Source organism: Hakea prostrata, chromosome 3 (assembly GCF_041222555.1).
Source record: "Hakea prostrata isolate BN-2017 chromosome 3, UWA_Hpros_2, whole genome shotgun sequence".
In the NCBI taxonomy this organism is placed as follows: Eukaryota; Viridiplantae; Streptophyta; class Magnoliopsida; order Proteales; family Proteaceae; genus Hakea; species Hakea prostrata.
Genome location: NC_142602.1, coordinates 28,082,097 through 28,104,448, shown reverse-complemented (window position 1 = coordinate 28,104,448; position 22,352 = coordinate 28,082,097). Strand labels below are relative to the sequence as shown.

At 39.2% G+C, this 22,352-nt stretch overlaps 1 protein-coding gene across 2 annotated transcripts; it reads right to left on the bottom strand.

Moving 5' to 3' along the window:
- Positions 1-826: 826 nt before the first annotated feature.
- SWI3C (SWITCH/sucrose nonfermenting 3C) lies at positions 827-19,412 on the bottom strand. 2 transcript variants are annotated; one of them, XM_089150175.1, is made up of 9 exons: positions 19,314-19,412; positions 18,637-19,197; positions 17,933-18,465; positions 6,372-6,735; positions 6,214-6,272; positions 3,774-3,916; positions 3,417-3,463; positions 3,147-3,331; positions 827-2,185 (listed from the first exon to the last, which is right to left on the bottom strand). In XM_089150175.1, exons 1-9 carry the CDS (start codon positions 19,339-19,341, stop codon positions 1,718-1,720), a joined length of 2,388 nt encoding a protein of 795 aa, XP_089006301.1. In that variant the 5' UTR covers positions 19,342-19,412; the 3' UTR covers positions 827-1,717. The 2 variants fall into 2 exon arrangements, with proteins under 2 accessions (XP_089006301.1, XP_089006302.1); XM_089150176.1 differs by having other exon boundaries at positions 3,417-3,457.
- Positions 19,413-22,352: the final 2,940 nt, after the last annotated feature.

Sequence of the window (22,352 nt, the reverse complement as noted above, 5' to 3'; positions counted from 1 at the left end):
GGATGGCAATGTCTATTTTGTAAGCACATAAACACTGGTACAATGAATGTGGCGATGGTGCGATGCATTCTCCAAGGCATGAGCGAAACAACGGAAGTAGGAGTATAAATCAAATAAATTTGGGGCCAGGAAAAAGATCTAGCCATGCTCAATGACAATGACCGCAACAGATGGCTTCTAAATTTGATACCCATTTTGGTAGATGTTATTAGTATTATTAGAAAACGTAACGCTGTGTGAACTCCAATTCCACCCCTTGAAAAAATGGTTATTAGATCAAATTCCATCTACTTCTATCGAGAGTCAGTGATTTAGAACTCTCTCCTTCAACTGTACCTGTAAGCACTACTCAAACTGAATGAATTTTTTTTTTATCATAAAAAGAAAAAACGGCAGATTTCATGACATCATCAGCAGAAAACAAGCTAACTTAAAAATCTGATAGATTTCTGGCCCCAGTCATTCCCCATGATTTACACACGATGCAATTGGTAGAACCCATCAGACAGATTCTGATGAATAATTTCCTATCAAGCTTGGGAGTCTGAAGAATTCCTGTTGGTATGAATACACTGTAGTGATATACAGTGACATTCTCTTGTACATTATTTTCTCTTTTCTTTTTCTATAATACAAATGATCTTTAGCGCAAAAAAAAAAAAAAAAAAAAAAAAAAGATTGTAGCCCCTTTACAACGTTCCTTCCATGCGATAAGAGGCCATAAATTTGATTCCACTTACTACACAATATCATCTTCATCTGTAGAAGATATCCCTAGATGATATGTGAAAGGTAAGAAACAAAATCAACTCAACAACACGACTGCAGCACAAGGGCAATCCCTCCACATGTGAAATATGAACAATAGTATGACATTACTGCACTCTCTTGATAATTATTCTCACAGGGGCACATTTAGGAGAATAAAATCTGAAAAAAGGGGAAAGAGAGAGTGGATGCTTATCATGGAATGTCGTGTTACTTGCCAAAAGCTACAGAATCATGCCATTCCACCCTGCCCCCCTTGTTACCGCGATCTTGACTGGATGGAGAAAGTATAAAATCTTCAAATTTCGCCAACAAATGTCTCTGGTACTCTAAATCATGAAAAAACATCCTCTGCGCACACAACAATGCACATATATGCCAAATAACTATTGAGAAAGCAAAGAAACCACAAGGCTATTTTGAACTTTTCAAATTTGAAATCAAGCTTTAAATCTCAATCTATCATTTGGTATAAAAAGTGCACTGTTGTGCACAACAAGAACTATGCACAGAAGATGATTTTCCCCCCTAAATCATACCCTAACAAAGAATTCACAAACTAATGGACCAGTCTTTTAAGTCAACTCCAAAGAAATTAACTCAACAATGCTGCACTACAATGGCAATCTAGAAGCATACCGTCCAAAAATGTATTTGACTAGGTCCAATTCCTTGTAAGAAATCCAATGGTCAGATACTGAATCCAAACATGGAATGTAGACTTACATGCCATAACTATATAAACATACTAACCTGACCTATCACTGTTGTTTACTGTACAACTCACCATGAAGGGAGGAAATAAATATCTTAAGATTTCACTGACCAGTGGCACCAGGGTCTCTGAACTGAGTCAACCAACCCTGCCCAGACACAAGCACTCAGAAAGAGGATATGATTAGTATTTAACTAGATAAATTTATGGAGCTCTGCATAAGTTTCTCGTATGTCAACCTACATTTGCGTCAGTCCCAAATACAGGTCTCAGCATATGATGACTAGGACTCGGGTGTCTGACATTTCCAGGGGCCGAAGTAAACATGACACTATTGGAGGGGGTAGATAAGGATGGGTGAATGGCAGAGAGGGGTAATTGAGGTCCGTATGCAAACATTTGTGGCTGTGGCATGAAAGGCATGTGCGGATGGTTTGCTTGGTTATTTCCATAAGCTGATATGTTTGTCTGTGCAGATGATGCTGATATGAGTTGAGGCCTGATGTTTACACTACTGCTTGCGACAGCAGCAACACGTGGTAGGGTAGTGTTAGCTGTTCCAGCAGATCGAAATTGAGTTGAGATAATCTGGGCCTGCTCAGCCACAATCCTCTGCCTTGTCATTTCCACCTGTTCACATTCTTTTATTAACATGCTGTCCACCTCAGAAAATAGCTTTAGCTTTAGCTCTAGTTTCTTCAACTGCATCAACAATAAAAACTTGTTCTAAATAATGCTTCCAGGAGATTACTATGTCAAAGAACACATAAGTGAATTAATATGAGAACACTCAAACAAGTCCATTCATCTAGATGAAAGTTCCTTTGCAATAAATCATAGCCCACAAAAGCGACAATTAATAAATTAATAAATGGTCATACATGCAGATAGAAAATGGAGCTATCTTTTCCAAAGGAGACCACATCTGGATGCATCTGTTAAACAAAATTAATAACAGACATAAAATATAAGGCATCTTGAAAAACAAAGGACCATAAGCCCAGTAAAATGGTCACATGGAAGCGAGAGAAGCAGCAAAAGTCATCTGGCTACATCTAGAATAGCCTAAGGCAAAAATCCGGTCCTGCAGAAACATGATAATAATCTCAGTTTCAGCTACATTGGGCATACAGTTTTGCAAGTTCTAGTTACTTCAAGTTTCTGCCATATTCCTCAGGTTCAGGTTCACTGCACTTCTGATTTCTGTAGCTGTGGTACTGTTTGCATTGTTTCACCCAAGCATACCTCATTGCCGGCCATGATTGCCACGTAACAATACAGAAAATAAGTAAGTTTAGGAAGAAGTGTCAATATTGTCCCCAGTCATGGATTATTTTTTCCATTGCACTCAGAGTCGACCATTTTTTATAGTAATAATCCTTTTAAAAGTGCATGAATTAATCAATACTGCTTGAAGAACTTGGACAGTTAAAGTAAGAAGAGGAGAAGATCATAGATTGTGCAAAATACTAAACCTCACAAGTGACCTACATAGGAAATTCCATACATTGAATGATGAGAATGACAAGGTCACCCATTTGGCAGAAATAGCAGTAGCAGCATATAGCATTTCAAAAGTGTTCGCCAACAATTGTAATGCAAAATTTAAGCAACTGGATAAGTATAGCAATATGCTAAAAGAACAAGGGAATCAGTAAAATACCTTGTGATTTATAATTATAGCAGCCATTCTCTGTATTTCACGTTCTTCATGTTCAGCAAACAGTTTTGCCTTTGTTGCTGCAGCAGCGAGACCAAATTTTGCAGCATTTTTCACACTTTCCATGGGCAACTGAAACGAAACTGTATCTTTCTGACCATAAAACCCTTGTATTGCCATGCTTTCCTCTGAAATTCGTCGAAGAAAATATTATATTGAAAATAACTGATTTCATAAGAATTTGGGGGGAAAGAAGAAGCTGCAACAGCTTACCTAAATGAAGATTACCTTCTCTGCCAGATGCACTCTCTGAACTGATCCTTCACACAGGCAAGGGACATTTCAGTTCATTTTCTCCAAGAAAAAGTTGCATTTTGCCATTTTCTATTAAAAACTTCAAAAGTAAACTAGAGAGGAAAGGGTAATCATTCCAGATTATTGAAAAAAAAAAAAGGTACCCATTCCTAAAATGAGAACAAAAGAAAATCTCCAGTGATTTACTATGGTTCATAAAATGCACAGAACAAGGTACTGCAAAAGCAATCTACCCCCTCCCCCCTTTTCTTTTCCCTTGGGGTAGCAAGAGAGAGAAGTGAGCTTCAAACTGATTTAAAGGAACAAAGATCCCACCTATCTCCATGAACAGAGCTTTCCTTTTGTAAGATGTTATTCGAAGCAATTGATTGATGCTCTTCCTTGGACAAGGCTGCTAATGATGCATGAGCACAGGCTGCAGCAACTCTTGGCCCCACCACAGAAGCCAAAAAGGCAACCTAGAAAACTTTTCAAACAGTTAGACCGGAAGTTACTCAAATAAACAATAATAATGATAACTGCACTTGGACAAAAACCAACGTCTAATCAAAGAATACTAGCTTAAGAAAGCAAAAACTTACACAGTATCCAAATATCCACATGCTATGAAAACTTACAAGGTCCAACAAAATTAAACCAGCTTAAGAAAGCAAAAACAGTATAATAATAAATGAAGAGAGAAATGAATATCTTTGAATCATCTAGATGATATTAAAGCTATAATTATCACTATTGTTAACTTCACAGGCTGTTCAATTGCTTATCCTAAAACTTACACGCATGGCCCTGCAGGTGATTCACACTTATGCAGAAACAATATCATGTGGCACTCGCACTAAGGGAAGACTGTATTGAAGAACCCAATTGCAATTCCCAGGTACACAATTGTCGACCTCCCTGCTAATACCATTATACAATTGCTTATCCTAAATGCTTGAAAAGGCAACAGTATATGTATATCAACACACGGGCATGAGTTAGTATATGTAATAAGGAAACTCAGCATCTTAAGAAATTCCTTATTTAGAAGCAGCAAAAATGGATGACAGGATACAATCTCTTAAATCTGAAATATGAAAGAACTCCTATGACTAACTCCACGCCAAGACTTGTAGATTAATTGGTAATATTTTTGCATCCAGAGGACCAAATAGTGCATCTGATGCAGTAGCACTTCTTAGCACCAGTGTGGACCTGTTTGGAAGTTTAGACCAAGATGAGGCAAGTCCAAATCTAGTTTTGCTCTACTAGGGTCAGATTCTTTTTCCTACAGTGTGTCTTCTCTGTTAGTCACTCCTCTCTTTCCTCTCTTGTTTATCTTCCTTGTTCCCATCACCTTAATTTCTTCTTCTCTATTCCTGCTCCAGCATCACTGTAAGAGCTCACAAATGGTTCCATTTCTCTCACTTCACCCACATTCACTTCTAAACTTGAAACATACTTGTAAGGCAACCTGTGCAAGCTTGGGTCAGAATCTGGCATGGATGGTGTGGTGAAGCATTATTTTAAGATACAATCAGCCCAATTTCAGGGGATTTCTTTTTAAGCCATCTCTAATCAATTGTATGCCTGTTAAACATCAGTTTAATGGCTTGGCTGAATCCAGCAGGCCCAAGTGATTCTTAACTCTGATGTTTCAGAGGTATTATCGATAGGTTTCAGTTGAGCAGTTTGATTTCTTAACTCATTTCTACCATGACTTTTCTTTGATCATGAAGAAGAAGACTTGATCTATCCATTATCCCTGAAGACATGTATTGTTTAGTTTCTCAAATCCCAAGTCTGAACTTTAATACCAGATACCTTGTTTTCTTCATAATTTCTACACCATTTTACCTTGGTCTTGTTTACTTTTCCTAATTAGGTACTGAGCATTAGTTTAAAAATGAAATTGCCACCACTATTGCTACTTCTGGAGGGCCTGAAGTGATCATGAAATAGGGTTTTGGAATTGGGATTACATCAGCATCCAGTTTGTTATGAACTTGGACAAGTTTCATATGCCAGTGGAGGATGGGTACCATTTATTCACTCTGTAATCATGCAAAGGAACTGGGGAGAGAACTATTGATCATGGGTGTGGAGTTGGACATTTCCCTGCTCAATTCAGTGTGTCATTATAGTGGAAAGAGTGAAAAGTTTTGAGGGAAAGGGTCAATGCGCAGGTTAATAGACCTGGCATCTTAGTGTGCATATTGGAGGAGAGGAATGCCTGAACACTTTTGGTAAATGAGGAACTGGCAAATTGTATTACATCTAGAATTAAGTTGACAGCTTTAATGGTTCCAGATTTTCCAGGGATTAAACCATTTAATATAAGGGATAGGTGGTACGAATTTGTAAGAGAGTAGCAATGGTGAAGTGTTCTTCTTTATTTCTTTTTTTTTCTTCCCCCCCTTTTCTAGTGGAAGGGGGGGGGTAGTTGACATTTTCCGTAGGGGTATTTCACTTATTCTGCATTTTTGTAGAAGGCCCTGGTTGCCATAAAGCCTCTATATAGAAACTAAGTCTAGATGTTGCTTTCTCTTTTTTGTTTTTTTCTCATTAATACAATGTCTATGGCCTTTCTCTTTAAAAATAGAAGACAAAATGCACACTCCATCTGGTTCTCATTGAAACTACGATATAAACATCAAGAATCAAAATGACACCATGATGCAACTCTGCTCTGCATTAAAATGAAAATGATACACATACAGAAATCATGCAGATTATTATACAGAGCTACAGAAAGTAGACTACTATGATAACTTACCAGGGCCATGAGGGGATTTGTGGAGTTCTCAAAAGGGATTCTGTTTTCAGAATCAAGGCCTGCAAGGGAGTAACAGATACGCTTTAATAACAATGAAAAATGAGCCTTACAAACAACTGCAGATTCTGTTACCAAGAATATGGAACTAGAACAAATACCTGCATAATCAAAATTAGGATTGGAATATTGTGCTCCATCGTCACCACCGCTTGACATATTAGTTGAAACAGACTTATTTGGAAATTCAATATTCCCCAATAGACCATCCTCCGTGGGCAGACGAATAAAATGAAGGATGCACTGAGCTTTAGATTTAGTACCAACATGCTCAGCAATTTCGTTCCAGTTGTCATTATAGATTTCCAATGCCTCAAGCATAAGAAGTGTTTCTTGTTCTGTCCACTTGTCGCCATCAATGTCAGACAAGTCTCTTACAGAATCCACCCTTATAAAATCAAGGCTAGAGTGACCAGTAACAAATCTCCCATCATGGAAGCAATCCGAGCAAAGTAGAATGTCAGCCTGCTCATTTAATAGGGGATTGTTCATACTTCATAGTCATACAAGTGCAAAAGTAGCTTGAAAAGACAGATTAATTGGTTAAAAACCCAAAAATATAAAATCTTTGTAACCAGCAGAAAAGAGAAACGGGAAAAAGAGAATGGAGAGAAGAAAGAGTGAGACAAAGCTAGAATATGGAATATGATTACTCTCCTATTATACCAGCAGCTGCATTTATAGTATAAGTCAATCAGTTACACAGTGAAATAACACTTATTTCGTCTAATTTCAAGGTCTAAGCACAATAGGACACTGGTACTTATGATAGGAATTACAATAGGGAAATATAAAATATATATACTATACTTAGAAAAGAAAAACATTCCCATGTTACAAGGCCCCTAGACACCCATGAACCTCCAACAAGACTACACTTCCCCTCAAATTGGACTATATATCTCCATGTATAGAACAGCCACCAAGAACAGGTTGCAAGTTGAAACAGCACCTTCATAGGCTTCATAAACATATAACCCACAGTTGCTGGCCATTCAAAACAGGTTATTGGATGACTGTATTTCTCATAAAATGACAATCAACCTCAATATGTTTGGTTCACATGCATAAGTGGATTACAATAGCACCACCACCACCACCAAGAAGAAGCCTTTGCCCAACTAAATGGGGTTTGCTACATGGATCCTTGCCTTCCAATCAGCTCTATTTGAGGCCATGTTAGATACAAGACCTAAGCTATGCATATCATTGCTCACCACTTCTCTTAAGGTTATCTTAAGCCTGCCCCTATTTCTTCTAATTCCTTCAATCTAAATTAAACCACTTCTCCATAGAGGGGCATTTAAAGGCCTCCGTTGAATGTGATCGTGCCGTATCAACCCCGCGACCATATGGGCTTAGCTAAATAACTTATGTACTCAATCTGGCCACAGAAATTCTATTTCTTACTCCAAAAAAACAAGATTACCACAAAAAAAATGTACAATAAGCAGAAAACAGAAGCTGAATGGTGGTCCAATGTGAACATGTTTGCCCTTTGGCCAAAACCCTAAGTGCGGCCCACAAGATGCACCTAAGAGGCCTCCCTAGGCAGGCCGACCATTCTAGGAGGGGTACTTTGGGCATTTTCTGCCCTAATTAGTTGCTGAAATTTAATTCCAGTTTAATTATAGAGTCCAAGTTGGTTAAAAAGTCTTGTTTTTAGTTAGTTGTTGAGTCCTCAGTCTTTTAAAACTCTAATACATGTGATAATTAGAGTTTTTATTAAATACGAATTTAGCATGTGCTTATTAGAGTGATGTAAACCACGTCTAGGGTTAGGGTATTTTAGTAATTTCCCCAAACCTAGGGTTTGCCCTGGAAATTCCAGCAAAAGCTAGAAGGGTTTTAGGGTTTCTAAGGGGGTTTTATAGCCTGCTGAAACTTAACTTCAGATCTGAACCTTTTGTAAATTGAATTTCAGATTTGAAAATTCGGCAACTTTAAGTTTGCAATTCTCAAGGTTGAAGATGAAGCGCAGAATTTTTGAAGTCAAGGGAATAGGACAGAACTGCAGAAAATAATGGTAGAACTTCAGTCTATGGCTTCCTGCGATCCTAATGGAAGTAAAAGGGGCAGAGAAGTGGTGGGAATCAGGGTTTCCTCAACAGGTTAGGGTTTGGCTAACGTGGGTGAGAAGGGAAGGGAGTCCGGCGGGTGCTAGGGTAAGTTGGGGAAGGGAGGTCGTGGGGTTAGGGGAAGGGTTTAAGGGAGTTGTGGGACCTAGGGGAGGCTGCTGGAACGATGTAACAGCAAGGCAGTGGCTTGGGGAGGTTGCGCAGGGCAAGGGAGGGGTGGGGGATGGTTGCGGACAAGAGAGGGAGGCTGGGAGTGGCAGTGGGAGCTCTTGGACTTACTTGAGTGCTTCCTGGTCTTGATGATTTGATGCTTCTGAACTTGAAGTTAGGCTGCTTGAATGCTGCAAGTAATTAAGAAACTCTGAATGACAACTGCAAGGTACCCCTCAAAGGAACCTTGCCACTCACTTAAGCAATTAATCAATCAAAATTCTTATTCATCAAATCTGAGAAATAACATTGCAAGAAGAGGCTATTTATAGCCTAAAAAAACAGACTTCAACTCCTACTGGGATCTCCTTACTGATAGGATTCCATTACATATTGGACTGGACTCTATCCAAAAGTCCTAACAAATAAGATAAGATAAGGAATCTTATCTAAACTACTAAATATGATTCCTTCAAAACCAACTTCAGCTCAAAATAAAATACTCCAAATAAATCCAAACCTGACTCAACAAGACAACAACATTCTGAAAAAAGTTCTTAATTAATTTTGTGGTAAATTAAGGGCTAAAATGCTCAAAATACCCTTCATAAAGGGTTTGGCCAGCCTATGGAGGTTTCTTGGAGCCATTTTGGAGGCCCCACTTGAGCCTTAGGCCAGGGGGTCCTTGTGTTCACATCAATACTCCCGTTCTTGAAAAAATTCATCTCTTGATGAATGTGTTGCTCTAGCGCTGCTAGCTAAATGATTCAAAAATCCTGGGTGTGGACTCGTCCTTGAATATTGCAGTGGGAAGGAAACAGTAGGTACAAGGCCACCAATACTGCTCCTAGACAGAACTCTGAAAGAATGATGGATTAGCGACTTTGCTCTCTGAGTCTAGGAGCCTCTTCATCACTGGTCCAGGTAGGCATGATGAAGATACCGAATCCAAGGTAGTGTGCTGCTGAGGTGACTCCATCAAGATACCCTTTAAGGTCAAGGGTCGGTTCAGTATAGTGCAGGATAGAGGCTGGTGCTGATCTGAAATTTGTGGGCAGCAACTCTAGAACTTCAATTTCAGAGCCATGGTGGTCTTCACTCAGAGAAATTTTTAGTGACAGGCCCTTTTCTGTAGTGGTCCTAATTAAGTACCTGTATTTTTTAGAGGCACCCTCTTTATCTGTTAGGGCCTTGTCTTCAAGAGCTAGGATCTCCACCTCGTCTTTCTTTGTTCTGGCCTTAGGGTCACCATCTAATCCCTCTACTGTGGCTGTAGTTGTCATAAACAGCAGTTGTGCCCCTTGTGTCACATCACTAAGATCATGGTACTGGGACAAAAGTGCTACCTAACCAATTGAGTGGTTTAGGGCTGCCTTTGGTGGTGGCCATGGGGTCACTTGCACATAATTTGCTGAATGAGAGATGGACAGCAATTCCCCTTCTTTGAAGGCATTCCCTAGCTAAGCGATCTTCTACTCCAAAATAAATTTTATCAATCTTCTCTGGCACTTTTTCTGGAGGAAGCTTCTGACTGGGTGGGACTAGTCTTCTATTTGAGTTGGCCTGTACAGCTGTACTATATAATTATTCAAGGTGCTACCCTTGTAGAACCTCTTGTATTGTCTCTTTTGGAACAATATCTGAAAACTCAGTGAGGAGCTCTTAAATTTAAGGTGGAGGTTCTTCTTCTGGCTGAGGAGTCTCTAATTTGGTGGCCAGTGTCAGGATTACACTCAATCCTTCTTCAAGGACTTCAAGCTTCTTGGTCAGAATCACTATGGGTTGGGGTTAAGGAACAAACACTTTTGTAATTAGATTGTTTTCTACCCTCTTTCTTTCTTCCTCTTGAGTATTCAAGGGAAGGAGTAAAAAATGTTTTTCCCTTGGTGCCTAATGGTATACGTATTATCCCTACCATGTAGGTTTACATCATTGTCAAATAACCAAGGCCTATCTAAGATGACATCAGTGACGCCCATAGAAACTACATCACACCAAACATTATCAACAGAGTGTAGACTAAGAGGAACAAGGCACCTATGTGTTACCTTTACAAGCTCACGATTAAGAAGCTAAACTCAATATGGCTTAGATGCTCTTCCAGTGGTCAACTAACTTTGTGTAATGTTGCTTCAAAGATGATGTTGGCGCTACGTCCGTTGTCTATATGGCTTTAATCATAGATCTACCAGCCCGCAATCGTGTGTAGAAAAGGCTGCTCCTTCAATCTCTCTTCAAACATAATAATCTTGGAAAAACTCACATTGATGGCATACTCAAAAGTATCCGACGATAGGGAGACGGTTTGCTAGCTCTTCCATGATTTGGGCTATTGAGGATGCATCAAGGATGGTACTAGCACTGGTAGAAATCTGAGCTCTAATACCAATTGATGTAAACCAAGTCTAGGGTTAGGGGTATTTTAATAACTTCCCCAAACCTAGGTATTTTAACAATTTCCTGAGACCTAGGGTTTGCTCAGGAAATTCCAGCAAAAGGTAGATGAGTTTTAGGGTTTCTAATGGGAGTTAGAGCTTGCTGAAACTCAATTCCAGATCTGAATCTTTTTGTAAATTGAATTTCAGATTTGAAAATTCTGCAACTCTAAGTTTTCTGCAATTCTCAAGGTTGAAGATGAAGTACAGAATTTTTAAAGGGAATAGGACAGGAACTACAGAAAATAATGGTAGAACTTGAGTCTGTAGCTTCCTGTGATCCTAATGGAAGTGAAAGGGGTGGAGAAGGGACTGGGAATCAGGGTTCCCTAAAGGGGTTAGAATTTGGCTGCCGTGGGAGAGAAGGAAGGGAAGGGAGACTTGCGGGTGCTAGGGTAAGTTAGGGAAGGGGCTAGGGAGGTTATGGGTTAGGGAAGGGTTCAAGGGAGTTGTGGGACCTAGGGGAGGCTGCTGGAATCATGTAGCAGCAAGGCAGGGGCTTGGGGAGGTTGCGCAGGACAGGGGAGTGGTGGGGGATGGTTGCGGACAATAGGGGAGGCTGGGAGTAGTGGTGGGAGCTCTTGGACTTATTTGAGTGCTTGCTGGTCTTGATGATTTGATGCTTCTGAACTTGAAGGTAGGCTGCTTGAATGCTGGAAGTAATTAAGAAACCTTGAATGACAACCGCAGGGTCCCCCTCAAAGGAACCCTGCCACTCACTCAAGCAATTAATCAATTAAAATTTTTATTCATCAAATTTGAGAAATAACATTGCAAGAAGAGGCTATTTATAGACTAAAATAACAAACTCTAACTCCAATTGGGATCTCCTTACTGATAGGATCCCATTAGGCTGCGTTTGTTTGCTGGAAAAAAAGGGGTGGGGAAGTTGTACTTGTGGGTCCCATATGTTAGTGGGGTGGGAAACAGGATAGTAAAGTGTGGAAAAGTAATGGGTAAATACACTTTTCCACTTTTAATACTTGTTTGGTTGGATGGAGTGGTAAAAGTATTTTAGATTAAAGATATATTATTATTATTTTTTCTTTTTATAAATAATATATTATCATTATTTTTATTCTCACCCTGTGCGTGTTGTGATATATGTATATGTGCTTTGCTCTCTCTCTCTCACCTGCAACAAAATGAAAAAGGAAGAAAACCCATGAAGCGGAATCTCAGCACCTGCTCTCTCTCTCTCTCTCTCTCTCTCTCTCTCTCTCTCTCTCTCTCTCTCTCGCAACGAAATGAAAAAGGAAGAAAACCCTAAAATCCATGGAGCGGAATCTCAGCACCTGCAACGAAGGAGAACCTGAACATTTACGCCTTTCTCCTTCTCGTGCCGGCCGGACATATTGACAAGATGGAATTGGATGATGGAGTGATCGCTTCGACTGAAAACTACTGGATCTTGAACTGACTAGTTTTCCCCTCTCTCAAAACGTGGAAATTGACTCGCAGCAGATTATCGTTGCTTCAAATCCGCCGATGCCGTCCAACTGAGACCGAGAGGAGATGCTGCCATCTGCCTCCCTTGTTTTGCCTTTGCCTTTGCCGCCGGCCACCTTTTCCGTCATCTACTATCTCCACTAAACCTCCCGCCAAACAGTTGCAGATCTCCTGCCAAAGTCTTCTCAACTCTCCCTCATTTTCCCCTCAAAATCCCATCAAAATCGTGGGGTTTTGAGAGGGCCTGGGTGGGAAAAATGAGCTTCGATAGGGATTCCACGGTGGCCATAGTTGTCGGGTGAGTTTCCCACCCCAGGCAACCAAACAGGTAAATATTCAGAATTTTGTGGAATTCAAGTACACTTTTCCCACCCCTTTTTACCCACCCCTGTTTTTCCTGCAAACAAACGCAGCCTTATATATTGGATTGGATTCTTATCCAAAAGTCCTAATAGACAAGATAAGGAATCTTATCTTACCTTAACTACTAAAGAGGACTCCTTCAAAAACAACCTCATCTAAAAATAAGATACTCCAAAAAAAATCCAAACTTGACTCAAACTGACTCAACGAAATTCTGAAAAAAAAATCCTAAATTAATTTATGGGGTAAATTAAAGGCTAAAATGCCCAAAATACCCCTCATAAAGGGTTTGGCCAGCCTATGGAGGTTTCTTGGAGCCATCCTGAGGATCTCACTTGAGCTTTTAGCCAGGGGATCCTTGTGTTCACATCATAGAGTTTTAAGTTATTTAAACTTTTATTTCTACATGTGTCTATTAGGAACCTATGGATGTTTTAGATTTTATTTCTATGGTTAAGATTATCTAATGGGATCCTAATCTATAAAGGAATCACTTCGTGCTAGAGTCTTTTTAGTAGGCCATAAATAAGAGTCTACTCCTTCTTTGTAAGTTATGTCTGATTATTGAATGAAAAGTTATTGAGTTGAGGACCGGGGTTCCTGTTGAGAGGGCCTTGGCAGATTCTAGTAAAGTTCTTTATATTCAGCACCATTCAGAATTTCTAGCAAGTGTTCTTCAGCAACCAAGTAAGTAAAACAATCCCAGCCCCTTTCCCTTTCTTCCCCCACCTCTTCCCCTTCAACCACAGCCCCTCCCCTGTCCTCGCACAACCCTAATTCCCCTCCCCCTGCACACCCCTGCACCTTAACCCCACCCCCTATGATACTCCCTAGGCCCTCCCTTACCCTCTCCCTATCCTGCAACACCCCCCTCCCCTTCCTTCCCCATCCCATTTGACCCTCCCTCTCTGTCTCTTCTTCCCTCGCCAGCAGTAGAACCCCTCCCCTTTTAGATCCCTAATCCCCAAGCCCTTGCCTCCCCTTACCCCTCATCCCATCCCTACCATTAATTCCACCTAAAACCTAAAACCCTGACACTTCTAAAATTCATCTTCTTCATTAAAAGTTCTACAATTCATCTTCAAACTCTAGACCTAAACCCTAGTTCAACCTATACCCTCAACCACACTGTAAAACCATTAGAACTAAATCTGAAATTACAAAAACAACACCAACAGTCCCATTCCCCCTCCTAATCGAAATCCTAAATGTCCTAGTTTCCAAGCCCTACTGTTAAGTTCCAGATCTGAAACTATTTTACCGCAAGGTTTTGAGTCTAAAAAACCCACAGCCCCTTTACCTCAAGCTTGGCCAAACCCTTTAGGTGTTGAGTCTGTTGACCTAACCCTTGTAAGCCCTAAAACCAGCCCCAAAACACCTCATTAAATTTGTCTTAATTGCTGGAAGATTCAGGGTAGCCCTTAGTTTTAGGGAAAATCCACAAAAACCCTAACCCTAAAACTGGGTTTACATCACAGTCATCGGCAACACCAACCAAATCAGCATCTATATAACCGAAAACATCACTGTGACCATGATACAAATGAATAAAACCATTGTCAGTAACACCTTTAATATTCCTCAAGATGCAGCCAGTAGCATCAAGGTGAACTTGTTAAGGAGTCGCAATAAATTGACTGATGACCACCACATCAAATGAAATATATGGTCTAGTGACTGTTAAACAAATTTCCAACAAGTTTCTTGTACTAATGTTTATCCTCGAACTCTTTACCTTCAAATGCACGCTTAGTTTCAGATTTGGATCCATAGGGTTTTCAAAAGGTTTACACTCAACATACTAGTCTCAAATGGAAGTTCTGGGACATATTTACTAGTGGACAAATCAATACCTTTTTGCAACAAACAACTTCAACGGCAAAAATACCTTAGCACCTCCAAGTATGTCATCTGAAAATGCTAACCGACATGTACCTTCGTCTCTCTTCAATGCCAAAAAAGTCATTTCCTAAAATTACAATATCATCAACTTGTAGAACTAGGATCACACCCATATCCCCCGACGGCACATGGACATGGATGACCAAAGAAACACAAAGTGAACCTGTAACCACCAATAACTTGACAAAAGTTATTGAACCAAGCATGTTGACATTGTTTTATCCCATATAGAGTCTTGTGAAGACGGCATCGCATGGATGAATTTCCCTAAGCAAAATGCCCCAGTGGTTGAGCTTTGAAGACACACTGCAATACATTCCAATGCATGTGATACAGGACATTAAAGACTCATGTTAAAATGACTTCTCAAAAGAGTCTCATTCCTTTTCTTAATCTCTTTTTCCACTTTTGGATGGATATAGATTTAAGAGTGACTTATCTTTTGATTGTTTGAGTGACTGAAATTAAAAGTTGGAAGTAGTTCTCAGAAATGTAGGTTTTCAAAAATGTGTAGTAGAATATATTGTTGTGCGTCATACTGATGCCAAATTTGAGTCATTACTAGAAAGGTCAGTTGCACCATGAAAAAAAAGAACTCTATCAAACCATACATTACATTGTGTTGATTGATTTGCTTTCAGGTATTGACCACAAAGTGGTGCACATGAGCCAACTTACTAGAGTAGATTTTAGATGTCAGTGGTTCACTCCTTACCAGAAACACATTGGGTATAATCATAGAACGAGATTCGGTTGAAACTTGAGAAATTTCTGTCCATTTTGGGAACCTCGAAACTAAAAACTAGGGGACCGAAAAAAAATCCCAAGTTTTGATCGAAACCGTCGAAACCTGGTTTAACCCAGCTGATTCATGAGAAGAAAAAAATTCCCAAATTTCGTGGGAAACATGGCAATTTCGTGGAAATCTGGGAAATTTCATGGAAACTTGGGAAATTTCGTGGAAACCTACAAGTTTCTAAACTTTCACAAATTTTCAATTTTTTTGTTTCTTTCATGTTTCCCCAAATATCATGACAAATACCCCCCGACTTCCCTATCCAAATTGCGTATTCCCTCAGACTGGTTATCTTAGGCATGGTGATGACCAAACTTATAAAGTTGTAGTTGTCAATTACCTTGACAACCATAGGCATAAAATGTCATGGGATGTCTATGTTCGTTGGTTGGAGGAGAAGATGTTATAGGTATAGTACTACTCAACTCACAGGATGGATCCACTGAGGCACTCCTCTTGGCACTGAGTTGTACTTTCCTTTTATTGTCAATTACTTTGTATTTGATGTTTTGAAGTTAGAAATTATATATTGAATGTTAAGTACTTAAGTAGTTAAGTTTATAGTGTATTTCTCGGACAACTCTACATTGATGTTATGTAATTGACTTTTTTAGCAAAATGCATGTGCCAATGTGTTCTTTATACTCTAATTAGCTTAAATGCAAAGTCTCACCCTAAAATACTCCCTAAAACCTATCAAAACTTGCACGAAAAAGTCCCAAGTTTCCTCAAAATTTCCCAGTTCAGAAATCCCACCTAGGTTTCCCATTTTCACCCAATCGAAACTTGAGTTTCCCTCGAATTTTTTTCTATGGGTATAATAGCTAATTGTCCCTGAGAAAACTTAGGATTATCTGCTGAATAGAGATGGACACTAGTTGAAACTTGAAAAAATTTTAGAAGAAATATTAAAAAAAAATGCATAAGATGAAATTCTGGGTCTATGCAAGATTGAAAATGCAATCAAGTAACTGTACCCAAGTGACTGATCACTCCAAGTGGATCAACAAACAGATAGGAAATACCCTAGTTAATCATTATGTCATCAACAACTATGGCATAAACAATAATTGGCGGCGGCTGTAACATTTACAAATAACCATTATCAACTTTCAAAACCAGAATCAGTAATTAAACAAGGTGCTCTACCACCAACGAATAGTATCAGACCTTGATAACTAGAAGGAAAAAGACACGGGAAGAAGAGAAAGAAGAAGGAGAAGAAGCTAGACAATGGAGTGTGAACGCTCTCCTGTCATACCAGCAGCTTCATTTATAATAGTAAGTCATTCAAATTAGACAAAGAAAGAAATAATTAAATTAGATAGTCCTAAGGTCTAAGCACAATTGGAAACTAACACCTACTTACAAAAGAATCGACAATAAAGAAATGCAACTAACAGCCAAAACTACATAAAGAATAAAAACATTCCTGTGGTACTGAGGTCCATGGACACCCACAGACCTCCAACCAAAGACTCAAAACAGCATATCAATCAAGTAATTAAATAGACTTGCACTAAAAAAAATTTCAAAACAAAAAGAAGGCATAAGTGAAGGCTCCACACTCAAGGATTTTTTTTGTTATGTTTATCCATAGAAATTGATCTTCAACCAAAAAATTTCAAGACTTGAAGCAACAGTTGTATGGTGCTCCCAAGGAAAGTTCTCTTTATTGGGGCCTGCTAACTAATAAGCAGACAAGTTGGCTTGGATAGTCGATAGGCAGTTTGCTTTAGTTTGGAAAAAAGTCCTAAATTCCCTTATAGAGGTTTTAGACATTACCTCTACTTTCAACATTCAAGTCCCTTATGCATTGTATACTAACTGTTTTTGCATGTCAAGAACAGTTCCCTATGTTGTCCTCCCATTAGAAAAGTATGCCCAAATAAAATCTGAACCTTTCATAGGATAAATTAGAATATGTGGTTCTCTTATCTTATATATGTGAGAAAACATTTCAGTAACTCATAGTACAAAATCCATCAATGCTAAAGTCAATAACTTGGCAGGTTGAACATGAAAAACCATACACATATTTCATGCCAGCAATCAAACATAAAGGGATGTGTACAACAAACAAATTCACAGGAGCAACCAAAATAGTAGCAGAAATTTCTGCAAATAAATGTCATAGTTATGTAACTTTTTAGCTTTAGGATGATTCATTATTAGCATATTTAATTAACACAAGAAAGTAAGGGTTTCTATCTTGAAGCCATTAGTTTGTTATATTAGCCCACCCATCAACCAATTGATTGACAAAAATTCAATGCATTGGAAAATCAACTTCATAAAAATATATAAATACAGAACATTAAGAAAGTATTCACTATTCATATATACAAGGTTTATGAACTCATGTTCTGCTAAGTATCCATAACCCCCCTTCTTGCCTCCTGGTTTTACAGCACAAGAAAAAAATAACCTCTGAAGAGCTTAAAACAATCGAGACAATGTGATCCATGTATGATTAGGGAGAGAGTTACCTCTTTCTGTGATTGATAACACGCACGAGCTAGGGGGCAAGAACAATAATAGCATTGGTTTTCAGCTAATCGCTCCCTAATTCTGCTATCCAAATCAGCAGTCTCATCACCAGGTCCAGACAACAAGGAGGGAACATTCGAAGCCTTCAGCTTACTTTTGGGCTTGTCAAACTGAATCAAACTATCAATGGACCTCAAAGCAGTTAAAGGAACCTGAATCTCCCCATTTAGATCCTCCCTCAGATATGGTTCATCAACCCTGTGCTCAAGACTCGTAACAGGGCTATAATTAATGATGCCCCAGTGATCCAGAAACCTAAAAATTCGATTCAAATCACTGAAATCAGAACTAGGAGACAGCCCTTGGCAATCGTTAATCCTGAGTCTCTTGTCTGGATTCTCCATATATTTAGCAACAACCCGATTCCTGATATCCATATATTTTCCTGGAGTATGCTCTGCAAACTTGCCTGAAAAGAAATGTGGTACAACTTGCCTCTCCAATATGTGCACTGAATTGGGTGAAAACCAATCTGTACAACCAAATCCAAACGATATTGAAAACGCTACTTATTTGAAACCACAATCTACAGTATATTTAGGGAACAAGTTAGGGTGAAGAAATGTGAAAAATGCATTCGAAACCAAAATCTACAGCATATTTAGGGAACAAGCTAGGGTGGAGAAATGTGAAAAATGCGTACCAGCGTGCATAGGAACGACAAGAACCCGATTATTCCCGAATTTCTTGATGACGCCTCGACCTTCCATGATTGCCGGGGGAGTAGATACATAGACAGGTGGAGGTGCATCGAGTCTGTCTCTGTCGTTATCGGGAGGGGCTAGAGAAGGACTATCAGCTGGAACAGCCGATAATGCTTGAAGCTGGCCATGAGAAATGTTTTCGAAGAAGAAAGAATTCTGGTTTTGTAAAAAATACTGTTCTGGGAATTGAACAGCACATTCTGCGGTAACAACAGAGAGAACAGAAGAGTGTGGTCGATTTACATTGCGCTTAATTACGAGAGGAAACTCAGAAATCCGAACACTACCACCATCAGAGAGAACCTCGCTTTCTCGTGAATCGTTCTTGGCACCAGGAGCGGCTGTTGCAGCGATGGTTTGAGTACTTTCTTCTTCGTCAAATTCTGCTTCATCCTCATCTTCATCTTCCTCTTCTTGATCTTCTTCTTCGGGTTTCTGTTTTCTAATATTGCTTCCGAGATTAGCATCTCTCTTCCTCTTCTTCCACTTACCACGGGTTTCTGCTTGAGATAATCAAAGCAAATCAAGTAAAGAAAAATTTTAAATTGAAAAGTTGAAATACAAATCCCCACAAGGATCCAAACGAAAGAGAATTGATTCAGGGATTTCGCAATACCTGTAGCTAAAGGTTGATTAGGTGACATTGGAAAAGCTTGGAAGTTGGAACCAGGAGAAACTCCGAGACGCGAGACTCACTCAAACTCAGAAGCTCAAAAGGAAATGGCGCGCAAGAGAATGCCCCTCCCTTTACACAAGGTGGTGGGCTTATATGGGGAAGGGCCTTGGATTTTTGTTAAAACCCCAGCCCAACCTTATGGGTCTGAAAGAGATTGAGGACCTTCCATGGATGGGCCACAGCCCATGGGGTTGAGAATCTTATCAATCTCCTTGTGAATGTTTTTCCACCAAAGAATGTAATTTACTTCTTCTTGTTCTTCCCCTTAGGGTTGTGTCTGTGCAGCCCATTGGATTGGAGCAAATTATTGTATGATCATGATTATATTGATTATAGTTCATCTTGTTCATGATCTTTAAAACATTTTTTTACATATTTGTTTATGCGCACCTGTGCTAGTCTGGAAATTTATCTAGTCCATTTCTTTGTCACAAATGGACCATCTATTTCCTTTTAGATATATGACATGTGATCCAACATTACATCAAATGGTTAAAATTCATTTATAAGTCACATCAAAGACTTGTGATTAAATTTTAAAAAAAAATGATATGACTTACAAATAGGGGTGTAAATGGATAACCGAAATCCGCTCCTGAATTCGCATCCGCATCCGTTTAGAGGTATCTGAATCCGTCGGATTGCTAATAGGATGCGGATATGGTATACCCCTTTCTATCCGATTATTATCCGTCCGATAAAATTATCCTGATTAAGTTACTTATTTGGATTTGTTTTTCTTATTTTATATATTTTTTACTTGAAATATGTGAGTATTTTTCTAGATTTTTGGCTAAATAACTACTAAAGTTGTTAAATTCTTAAATTTGAAACCTAACCCTCACAAATAAAGTGGTAAGATGTTATTAGGTAGACGAAAACTTGTATTCAATCTATATTCATTGTCATTTAGATTAATTTATTCAATAAAATAACTATCCAATTATCATCCGAATCCGGCTGAATCCGTCCGAAATCCGATAGGATATTATCCGAATCCATCCGAATATAATAGGATGCGGATATGGTATTACCACTATCTGATCCGAATTCGATCCGTTTACACCCCTACTTACAAATAGACCTCAACCTTCTGATGTGATGTTGAAACACATGTCACACATCTATAAAGAAATGGATGGTCAATTTCCGTGTTAGAAATGGACAGGATATGTATAGCTTACATACATAGAGAAGAAGCATTGGCCTTTGCCAATTGAGCTAACTCCTTGGGTTGTGGTAAATGACATCTTGCTGCACTTTGTAAACAAAAAAAACACCGAAAAAAGTGCTGGTAGTGGTTCAATTTTTTGTAATGAACACGACCAGCATAATTTGGCTTCTACTCACTATTTGGAACCCAACCAACATATACCCTAGGTCCCAACTCTTGTGATCACATCTCTCCTCCATGGTTGGATGAAGCAATGGCTTGGATACCGCTAATGGTACTTTATGGTGGCCATGTCTAGTGACATTAACCTAGAAGAGCTCTTCACTCTTCCGCTGTTGAGACAAGACTTCTAGATTAGAAATAACCTTAAGGCCAAACTTCAACGGTTGGTTCTTATGTGGAAGTGCTTTGACTTCGTGGGACAATTTGGATCACAATGGAATCTGCATGTTCTCCCTTCATTATCGAAGAACAATGTTGGCTATCTCTATCTTTTAGGTGGCTACATCTAAAGCTGATGGCCATAAGATGATCAATTCTTTTGTAATTGGACCCTATGGTCAAAGGCGAAGCCAATATTCAACATGGGAGGGTCGAGTAATGAGAGTTTGGATCACCTCCCTATTGTTCATACTGTTCAAATAACATTTAACAACAAATTGTTCAAATCAACATCATCCTCAATTGTGTTTCTACTCAATATTTTATGGAGATCCTTGGGAATTTGATGAAGAGCTTGGGGCTCCGGAAGCTGCATGTGATGAGCCATTTGGTCCGTGTGCCGATGCATATAAAGCAAATGACCCTCCAATTGTGCATTTCTTCCTTCTATTTCTGCAAATCTTCCATCAATTTTGTCACACCCCACCCCACCGGATCCAGTTATACCCGAATGCCCCTGGGGGTGATACACCGCAAGATCTAGGTTCAGTGACAAATCCATACAAAACATGATATAACATTAAATGGGAAATAATAAATCAAGTTTCAAGAAATAAATTATCAAAACTAAAATAATGGTTACAATTATTCATTACGTCAAACCAAAAGGTATAACATCAGAGTTTTGAAAAGAAAAGAGGATGGTTTTCCTCGCAGTAAAAAATAAACTAGACTAATTCTGGGCCGGGCCCCCCGGGGACCCGCCCCAACACCCCCCACACCACACCACCAGGAACCCAACCACCACACCCCCCCACCCCCCCACCCCCAAAACCCCAATTCCCCCACTCCCCACCCCAACAAATCAATCAAAAAAAAAACAAAAAAAAAAAAAAAAAAAAAAAACCCAAAAAACACCCCCCCCCCCCCCCCTAATGGAATCCACACTGACATTAAGCCCCATGTACGTTCACTTCTTCTTCGGTCACTCCTTCAAAGAGATATGTCGGCAACAAATTCTCCCTTTGGAAAGAGTCCTCATAATCTGCAGTATATTCTAATAAAAAAGACATATAAAAGGAATGAGTTCAACATAACTCAGTGAGGTCAACCAAACATCATATACAATGCATTCATTCATAAAAATCCACATCACACATATAACATGAATATCAATAATGTAATTAATGACAATGGTATGATATGTGAATGATTATGATATTATGTTCCTAACTCTATCATGAAGTTTCTATGGTAGACATGTATTAAGTCACACACCAGTCTTCTTTGGGCGGTCTCAGTCACTCTTCCCTCATGGCACTCAAGCACGTCTGTTGGGTTCTCCACGGTTGTTGGGTAAAGTCCTGCTAAGCCATGGTTGGGGATTAGGTCACCACTCTCTCACATCACCATTGGTATAAGAT

Excerpts from the sequence above, each read along its gene's own strand:
- SWI3C (XM_089150175.1), bottom strand. The coding sequence starts at position 19,341 with ATGTCACCTAATCAACCTTTAGCTACAG. Across the intron at positions 3,917-6,213 it reads CAAATCCCCTCATGGCCCTG|GTTGCCTTTTTGGCTTCTGT; the intron begins GTAAGTTATCAT and ends AAAGTTTTCTAG. Across the intron at positions 2,186-3,146 it reads CTATAATTATAAATCACAAG|TTGAAGAAACTAGAGCTAAA; the intron begins GTATTTTACTGA and ends TTGTTGATGCAG.